The 10,025-nt window shown below is 44.6% G+C and overlaps 1 protein-coding gene across 2 annotated transcripts in view; it reads right to left on the bottom strand.

The window, feature by feature from the left end:
- Positions 1 to 1,420: 1,420 nt before the first annotated feature.
- The window catches only part of SAMD12 (sterile alpha motif domain containing 12), a 366,923-nt gene continuing 358,318 nt past the window's right edge, over positions 1,421 to 10,025 (bottom strand). For both annotated transcript variants that reach the window (XM_004695981.2, XM_012722938.1), the window contains exon 5: positions 1,421 to 9,134. In XM_004695981.2, the coding sequence (XP_004696038.2) occupies positions 9,112 to 9,134 (23 nt within the window). In that variant the 3' untranslated portion in view covers positions 1,421 to 9,111. The remainder of the gene's footprint in view (positions 9,135 to 10,025) is intronic.

Below are 10,025 nucleotides of genomic sequence, written 5' to 3'. Positions count from 1 at the left end.
AGGCACCCAGACTCACAGCAAAGGATGGGTGTGTGGGAAAGGCAGGGAGCTGACAGAGGCAGAGGAAGAAAATGGTAAGCGAAAGAGACAAGAAGAGATGACCCAAGCAAGATCAAGGCAGAGAATGTTGGGTCTAGGGTTTGGAGTTTTCCATCATCTAGAGAAGTTGACAAAAAGGACATGTTCTTTATGTCCCTATTTTTTAACTTGACGTATCATTGCATTATACCATTATTTAAGTTTCATATGTGTGTCGTTAAGACTCAGCCTGGGTAAATGGTACTTTCAGCTATGAAAAAATATGTCTATCTTTACCTTTTGTTAATCTGTAGGAATAACAAGTGTGAGAAAACTGTGCTTGTAAAATTACAAAGTGGGTAAACAGATTTAGAAGATTTATATCTTGAGTCAGTAAGCCAATCTAAATGGTGATCACAGGTTTTGCTTTGGGGAACTCTTTTGGAGGGTAGTAAGTGGGGAAAAAGCAAAAAACTAGGTGCATAGCAAACATGTAATTAAAAAGGTCAGTGGCATTTTCTTTCTTTTTCATGCAATTTATAAGTGTTTTCCTTTCTGGGAAAGAAGTGTTTCTCCAGTCCAAGTTGAGGCAATTCATCATGTTCGGTAAAGCCATTGAGGCCACAAGTACTCATTACAATGTCTCCTTGAGAACAGGAAGGGTGAAAATGGTAGTTTAGAGCAGGTAAAATTGTCTGTTGTTTATATTTGGTGAATCATATTATTCAGTGGATTTATTTTCAGAAAAATGCAGAGCATCTTTTAACATGCGCTTGAGAGTATAGTGTATGTACATGATGTTTGTTGAACTACAGAATCAGCAAGAACTGGGTTCTAATCCCAAATATCTTGGTGTTATTTTGATGGGCATTATCCCTATGGATGGAATGCAGAGAGCTTACATGTAGACACCCCCACATGTAAGAGGTGGGTGCTGGGAAAGCGCTTCTGGTCATGCTGTTAGAAGCTCTATGTCTCTGGGGTGAGGACAAATTGGTGGTGGGGGGCAAAGTTCTCCTGGGCATGTCTTTCCTGGTGTTACCATACCCGGGGAGAGAGACAAGTATGTCTTCTGCCCAGCTGTGCTCAACTTTTAGCATTCAGCACTCAACACTCAGCAACAGTGAGGAAGCTGGTGGGATTTGACACTGGGTATGGGGGTGGGGGGTGTTTGTGTGAGCTAGGAATTGGAGGGAGGCCGCCAATTCATTTCACATATATTATTTCTCCAGGAAACACGGCATAATTGAGGACAATTTTCCACCATGAATTGCATCATTAGCTAACACAGGGAAAGTGAAAGGCTGTTAACTTTTCTTTTTCTTCTGCAAAGCTGATGAGCTGAAGAAAATAGAAATGAAAAGTTTAATGTAATTTTTTTCTGAGGATATATGTTGGAAATCAGAATCAAAACACTTTTACACGGTAATAGAAATCCCACATTTTAATACATTGCCATGCACATAAGGAATCAAGTAATGCTGAATACAAAATAGTCAAATATACAAAATGATAAAGCAGATTTTCAAGCTTGATAGAGATCATGCTCACTGATACGAGGGGGCAAAAATCTGTACAGTTTCATTTCTATCAATTTAAAAAGGATCGTGCCCCCAACTCTTTTTGATGACAACCCAAAACAGAAGGAGACATTGTAAGAGAATATAAAGGAGACCCAAAGGGAACTGGCAAGTTGATAGCTGCTTAAGATATGGAAATTGGTGGCTGAAAATTGTTGTGCACACTAATTCTTATGTTTAGAGAAAAAAAAGTTTCTAAACATCGTATGCCCGGGGAACCCTGGGAACTGAATGGACACCCAACAGAAAAGGCACTCTTATTTTACCATGTAACTTGCTGTGTCCTAAGTCTAATTCTGGGAGTTTTTCCTTGGGTGCATAGAGAAAAAAACCACAGTTGTGGGTAATGAATAAGGGAAATACTTAACTACTCCTGAGGGACTGAGAGATTTCAGAATGCTGGTTAACGAAAGAAGCTGTAAAAATGTCTGCCATCTGTGTAGGCCTGGGCGTAGGACATATGCCTCTTAGCCACGAGGGGTAGTGTTTGTGGAAAAAGTGAACCCTTTTTTATCAGGTTTGTTCCCCTCCTACCTTACTAAGAACACTGGTCCTCCCTCTGATTCACATTGTGTGATTTTTCTTCCTCTTTTTTCCCGAGAACAGACAGTAAGTAGCTCATCAGGGAAGTGTGATGTGGTTCCCTGCTTGCAGTGACCTTGGATTTATCAAGGTCACACTTCCTTGGTCTTCTCCTTCCTGGGATTGGCAGTGTTTGCCTGCACTAAGCCAAGCCCCAGGCTCTCTGCCTCAAGATGGGGTGGTCACCATGTTCCTGACATCTGGGGTGGAGAAGTAGAGATAAACTGGCCTGTTGTTTTTATTTTCTTATCAGTTTTCCTTTTCTAAGTCCTAGAATGGCGTCTCTGTAAAAACAGCTAGGAGATGGCATAAAGAGAAAGAGCTTATTGACTTTTCAAGTGTGTAGTCCAGCTCGCTTTCAGCACACAGATATTGCTAGTTAGGGAGAGCTCTACCCCTTAGCTCATGGTGACTTCCAAGTCTCCCTATCTGCTAAGGTGGAGAGGTCAAATCCCTAACAGATGAGCAGAGGGACCATTTCTGTTTGCCCTATATTCTTGAATTCAAAGCATCTTTCCCCCTTTGTCAGAACAGCACCAGTCTCCACTAAGTTCTAAGAATAATTCAAGTCCATAAAACACCACAGATCAATGCTTTCTTTTCTCAGGTACTTTTTACTGCTAATACGTAATTTTGTTACAATATTGATCCTTCTTAAAATTTTGTGTGCAGCTATTTAATTTAGTGCCTAATGATATTAAATAGGTGGATTAACTGGAACTACAGTGGGATGATGTAGTGTCACTGAGTTTGGGTGCAATTATTTCAAAACATTTGTGCTGGCTGCGCCTCTCAGCAGACTCGTTGCTTTGATGCTGGTCAGGACTGAGATGCCGAGCAAAGTCAAGAACCCACATTATTCAGTTCTCTGTGATGGGAGCTTCTGCCACTAGCCAACGTCTCTTGAGGATGGCTTGTAAGGACAGCTTTTCCCTAGTGGGGGAGGAGAGATATTGGTGGAGAGACTGTTCAGAGGCCCGGAGAGCTGTCAAATGATTAAATGTGAGTGGAAACCAACTACTCCCAACACTTACTGAAGAGATGATAGCTGATCGCTGCCCTTGGGCAGGAGGAGAATTGAAGAACAAAGAGGGTCAAAGGGTCCACGATTCAAATATGAAACCCTCCCCCCCATCTCCTGTCCCTCTCAGACACATTTTTTTTTTTGAGTTTCCACTAATAACCAAAGTCTTTTTAAGTGCAAGAAAAGCTAGTTTATGCATTTCCAGACCTCTGTAGCTCAGATGTGAGGAAACATATTCTGGATTTCTCTCAACTGGACTGCAGGGGAATGAGACAGAGGGGTCATCACACATTGTCAGACTCCGCAGGCAGCCTCTAATGCAAACATACTAAATGCAGTTGGTTGTGGTTTTAAAAAAATACTGGAGCTAGAATTGATGTAAGGAATCCTGTCCTCAAGAACCATGGTAGTGCTCAATCCAAATCATATTTTTTTTTTTTTGGTATTATGCTCGACTAGGGGGAGCAGCAGAGAGCTTTCAAAGGTGTTGCATAGCCTCGGTGGTGCTACTTTAGATGGAGGCCATCATCTAACCAGACGCTCAGGAATTTAATGACAAGAAAATTTTACTTCAAAGTTATGTCACAAAATCCATCCCCCCAAGGTGAGCGAAATAATGATCCAATAAGAATTTCATTGGAGAATTTTAAAAAAGCATTTGAACACATTTAATAGGACCTGGGGGTGGTGGGGATTATATACTCTCCCACAAAACAGATCCCCATGCTGCTGGCACAGGGGGCCCGGGTGGAATCCCACATTGGGTCACTGTGTGTGTGCTGATGTGGCAAAGCCATGCGAAAGCAACCCACTGATGCCCTTTGATCCACATTTACAAGGTTATAAACATTGCAGAAGGTAACCCACACAGCCTTCAGGGTTTGAATTGTTTTAGGTATTAATATCTCCAACATCAGATTAATTTTCTCCTTATCGTTCACAGCTGCTTGTATCATTTTGCACATTACTCAAAAAGGACTGGGTTTAAGAGCATTTCTAAGGCTCCTGGAAATGTTTGCCATTTGGAAAACAACAACAAAGCAAACAATTAAATGAAAAAGATAAAAAGGAATATTACAGAATCAGAAATTATGCCTAAATACTGGCGACCCAACATGTTGCCACCATGACTGCAATTCAATGCAAGTCAGGGCTTACTTGGGCATTTCTTAAATGGATGTTGTTGGTGCCTCTGTTTGATTCTGATGGGGATTGCGGAAGAGAGAGCAGAAGTCAAATGCTTGGGGTCTTCAAGATGTTTAAAATACTGCTGAGTGAAACTCCAGTTTTCTAGTCTCATTGCTATTTTGTGGAAGTCATTTTCCAGTCTTTCTCCTAGTGGGTAGGGGTCTAAAATTGACCCCATCCTTGATGGCTCCCACCCTTTCCATTTGAGGGTGAATCTCACTCTCAAATCTTCAGATCTTAGAAACAGTGCTTGCCCTGCCTTTCCCAATATATTCCTGGCAGGACCAAGACGATAGGCCAAAGAAAACCAGTCCTGACCCATCCCCCTGGCCATCTTCCCAAATGAAATTCTCAAGAGAAGGGTCTATTTTGTTCTTGCTATTAAGATGGGCTAGAATCTCCTGCACTTGGCCAACTCTCCCTCCAGTTCCCACAGCTTTCAAAAGTATATAGTGGAAAGGCAACCTTTTGACCTTGACCTGTGCAGTGATGCCGGGAATCCTGCATGTGATGAAGCTGGGTTGGGACTCCTGCATGTGATGAAGCTGGGTTCATACGACAGTTTCCCTGGCTACAGGACTCAACGCAGAGCTAAGGAGACAGAGGGTAGGACCTGCTCGCCTTTGACACAGGGTTTCCAGCTGCACCCTGCAGGGAAGCACCTCCGGTCTGTTCTTCATCGGCCACTTTGATCAGTGGCTCTGACCAGTTGCTCCCTGGAGGTGAGAATCCATGGCCCACAGCTGTGTGGGCAGCAAGATTTCACCAAGTCAAACTTACAAAGGAATTAGCAGTCAGTCCTGTGGCAAATGGCATGTGACTATGTTTTTCTCTTGGCGTTATTCACAGAATACTTGAGCTCTACTCACAGAACTGTTAAGAAAGAGATTAAAGGGAAGAAAAACATGAAACAAAGCAAGAATGAGGGGAAGAGAGAGGTGAATAAAAACAGCTTTTAAGGCATAAAGAAATGTATGCCATTTTCAAAGATTAGATTTTTAAGGAGTCTACGCCAGTTTTAAGTCTAGTTGTCAAGTAAGAAAATTACTCTAAAGAACAGAGAGGGAAACATCACAAAGAACGAAGCTGATAATGTGCTGACAAGAGGAGGTTTTGGTAAAGCTAAAGTGCTGAGGGGCCTTGAAAACTTTTCTTCCATGAGACTCATATTGTTCCCTTCTCAAATCAATTATGTGACATTTGCAGACAAAGAGAGCAATTGCAAGTAACAAGGGGCGTAACTCCATTGGAGGTTTTTCTCTTCAGTTTATGTTCTCTTGTCAGGTTGATATTCTCTCCCCCTGGAATACTGACAATGGCAGAATTCCCTCCCAACTCAGGACGATCAGCCTCTGTTTGGCAACTGAGAAGCGACTCTGGAGAGAAAGCCGGGGGGGATACCCGTATTCTGGAGGTAGAAGGAAAAGTGTGCGGTGAGGGGGCTCACTGAGCCCAAGCGGGAACTTGTAGGTCTGCTGTTACCCACAAAGAAAGAGGAAAGGGCTCTCTCGCCGGAGTTGTCTGCAGTTAATGGTGTCACTTGCTTTCTACCTAGGCAGAACCAGGGAGTTCTGCATATTTAGATTGAGTTTTGGAGCTAGAACACACTAACCCCCTGACACCCAGAGAGCGTGAGAATTATTCATTCTGTTCATTCCCCAGAGTGCCTTTGCTGCACAAATGTGGGTGTCAGCTTTTGAATAAAAGGTACAGCAGGTTGAAGGAGACGGAAAAGTGAGGCATCAACAGTTGACACCCTTTAGACATGACAATATTTATGACGCCCTCGCCATCTCCTGATTCCTGCCAAAGAAAACTCCCCACAGGCCTTTCTGGACTTCCCGGAGGTAACATTTCCCACCTGCATTTTGGGAAACTGGGGTGGGGGCGGTGCATGCTGCAAGGTGGAAGCCGTGGGCACAGCGGTGGCTGCGATCATGGCATCGTAGCAAAGCCTTGTAGGGTGCCAGTGAAGCCAGGTCTCCACCACGCTGGCTGAGCTTGTGATTGCTACGGTTTTTTGCCACCCTGTTTCCAAAACTATCCCCCAGTGGTTTCAAACTGAGGTCGACTGGGACACAGTTCTAGTTCATATGAAAACATGGGAGGCATGCTGGGAATTAAGGCATTTTTCGAGACACCAATCCTGTTTCTACTGGGCTCTTGAATTGCCTTGTCTCTACCTTTACCCAGCACCTTTAATGCATTTTCCAGCAAGAGACTCATTCCCTTGTTGAGAATCTGTTCTACAAAAGCCAAAAGAAGGGAGGATGAACTAGCATCATTTAATGAACATCTGCACCATAAAGCGGGCCCAGTTTTCAAGGGCATCTGCAGCAGTCTCAGAACGGCCCGGGCCAAGCCCATTTACTCGAGCCACACTATCTCTGCACCTGGCGGTCGTGCTTAGGGCTCATCAGGTCCAATTCTGTGTCCCCTGGATTATAGATCTGGAGCTTGAGAGAGACCAGTATAATGATGAACAGTTTTATCTGTGTAAAGGATGGGAATAGAGGTCACCAGAACAGCTCTCCAGAAAGCAAGTGAGAGCTGCTTTGGGAAGCTCTAAAGCAAAGCCTCGTGGGCAAGCTCTCCACGAGGGCTGCAAATGTGTTCTGACGCTGTACTTGCCCTCAGGTGAGGGAAGTGCCCGCTGCCTCAGCCACGGCTCAGGTTACTCTGCAGTGTGGATGCCTCTGCACTCAATTTTCCTTCTGGAAAGTCGGGTGGAGATAGTGGCGGGAGGAGGAGCTGTCTCTGCACAAGGGAGGGAGAGGCTGCCCTGTACCTTGCTGTTACCCTTGCACGATGCCCTACACATAGTACATGCCCTGTACAGTAGGTGCTCACCTGTGCTTGCTGAGTAAAGGAAGGAACAAGGAGGTGGGATTGGAATTGAAGCTGAGGTGGTGAGCAGTGCAGATCAGGATGTGATGGCTGGGGCCTGGTGGCAAGGGGTGAGCCTTTTGATTTTGGATTCTGCTGAGGACCAGATGGTGCCAGCACTGACCCGTGTAAGGACCAGATCATGGGGGTGATGGCACCTCTCCCAGTTCCCACTGGGAAGCCCCTTTGTTGGCCGACAGCCTAACTGGCTGCTGGTGAGTCAGTGACTGGGTGAGTCACCAGTCACATTTGGATCTCTGTTTCCCTTCCTGTGGAGTTTCCAAATCTCAGGCAGATGCATTTTCAGAAGACTGTACTTCCTGAGACCCCCTCAGGGAGGCAAGTTGTGGGGAGAGTAGACACTGAGGGTGTCAGGAGACCCTGAGAACTCCAATCTGAGTCAGGTGGGCAGGGTCCCAGAGTTGTTACGAGTTTTAAGGACAAGCTTCCAGGACCCGTCATCCTCCACCAAAGAACATACTCTGCTGAGTTTCTGATGCAGCCAACTTTATACTTCCAGGGGGGGAAAAGCTAACATGTTATGTAGGGTCAGTCAAAAAGGGCATTTATTTTTCTAATGCCTAATGACAAGTAGTAATTGGACTGACTGGTTTCCTGGGACTGTGCTTTGTTGTAAGACATGGTGAAAAATAATTAGTTGTGGGCATAATCCCAGAGAGGATTAAAGGGGACCAGAAGGTTCTCTACAGAGGAAGAAACCTACTGTGGGACTGAACCCTTTTCCTTTCATGGGCACACTGAGGGGTCACTTGCTGCTTTTTCTTTTCAGGGAATTGTGATTCAAGTTTGACCTAGAAAGTTTTCCAAAGCATCTGAGTTGGACCACATAGGGAAACTGTGTCTTAACCATCATCCCAAGATGGTCTTAGTTTACAGAAAGCCACTCCCTTTCGGCTTTGGAAAACTACAGAGTGAGAGAAGATGCTCATTGGCCAAACTGTCCTGGGTCTGAGTTTGTGTGTGTGTGTGGGGGGGGAGGGGGGTAGCTATGCCCAAAGACACAGACCTCAGAGCTGAGCTACTACTACTTCAACCCCCTAGTCCCACTTCTGCTCCCCTTTGGTGCGATAGGCAATCCATTTGCCCTATAAAGTGTCAAGAGGGTAAGTCTAACAGTATTGTGGCCATATTTACACCAATCTACCACTGATGACAGGGTATGCTAATAGGAGAGTTTGTTTTAGACAGTCTGCGCCAGAAATAGGACAAGATTATAAAAGAAAAAACACTTTCTCACATGTACCAAACGTGCTGATTCATTTCTGCGTAATGTTCTTCTATAAAGTGCTTAAGAGTTGGACAGGACACCTTCAGACATCATAACTAACATAACTGAGACATGTTTACATTCCTACCAGGACAGACTATGGTGAACACTTCCACTGAGACTGCAGAACTGCTGGGATTTTTTTCCCCTAACACATCATGCCATCTGCACACATAATAAAATAATCCAGTAGTTGCCATGCTAAACAGGACTTCTAGTGAAGGGTACAGACAGCTCCCCAAAGGGAGCTGGAGTTATGCACAGTGATGAAAACTGGAAGCAATTTTCCAGCTAATGGTCTACCAATGACCGCTTGGAACGAGTTGGCACTGTATATTATGCACCTCATTTAAAAATCCACAGCAAACTAAGGTTTTTCCAAAGCCCATCCTCTTGACAGAAAAGGGGTGTTTTTTTTTAGTAATCTGGTTAATCTGTCAGTGCTCCAAGGATATCTCTCAGCAGTGCCACGAGTGAGTCTTCTGTGAGGGTCAGGCCATATTCTTATCGACTGGCAGGACAGCAGCTTGGAAGGCTAACCACATTCATGGAGACCCCTCAGTTGAGGCTGCAAGAGGAAAAAGAAGAAAATCTGGTAAGGTTTTCCTTTATGTTCCCAATCCCGGTATGCAGCAATTACCCTAGTCAAAGTAACCCTAACAGCCATGGAGAGCTGTGGCAGAGGTGCTGGTGACTCACCTCAGGGCAACCTGATGGAGGCTTATGTCCTTGGAATGTCCTTCCTTCCACCGTTGGGTGGTGCATGGAAGACATCCGGTTGAGGGGGAGGCAAAGCTGCCTGGAAGCCAGGGCAGAACCAGATCCTGAAACTGGCTCTCAGCCACGTAGGGCTGTGGCTTGGGAAACTATTTCATATATTGTGGGGTTTCATGCATTTACTTGATCTGGAGCAAGGCAGATTGGGACTAGTGTGACAGCATTTTGGGCAGAGGGAGAATGCCTTATGCAGAAGGTGGAATTCATTCATCAGTTTTCCAGAATATTGGAAGCAGTATAATTGGAACTCCTGAGTTTTTTCATTGAAAAAGCCGACTTGGCTGAGTAGATTTAGGAACTAGTAAAAACTAGATAAAGTCATTCAAGTCTGACCACATTGAAGATTTCAATTATAACACTGGTTTTGGTCTTGGGAAGGCTAGTTCCCAATTCTTTAATTTTCATTTTTCCTGGGGTATGCTATATACATGGGTCCTCAATTAATATAGGGGTGCAAGTAAATATTTTGCTCATTAGAATATCTATACTTGTTTTGCAATAAACTATTAAGCAAGGGGAGACGTGAACAACCACAGCTCTTCATGGAACTCTACCTAGTAAGTAAACTTTTAAAACTGGCTTCTTTTCAGGGCCCTCCCTGGGGTGCAGCAGGTTAAAGCACAGTACTGGGAGGCTGGAGCCACTTCATCATGAGTTCGATCCCCGCCTGCCCTGGAGGTGA

This window comes from Condylura cristata, unplaced genomic scaffold (assembly GCF_000260355.1).
Source record: "Condylura cristata isolate star-nosed mole 26May11 unplaced genomic scaffold, ConCri1.0 scaffold00009, whole genome shotgun sequence".
Classification (NCBI taxonomy): Eukaryota; Metazoa; Chordata; class Mammalia; order Eulipotyphla; family Talpidae; genus Condylura; species Condylura cristata.
Note: the sequence above shows the minus strand (reverse complement) of the source record. Positions and strands in the feature narration are given on the sequence as shown.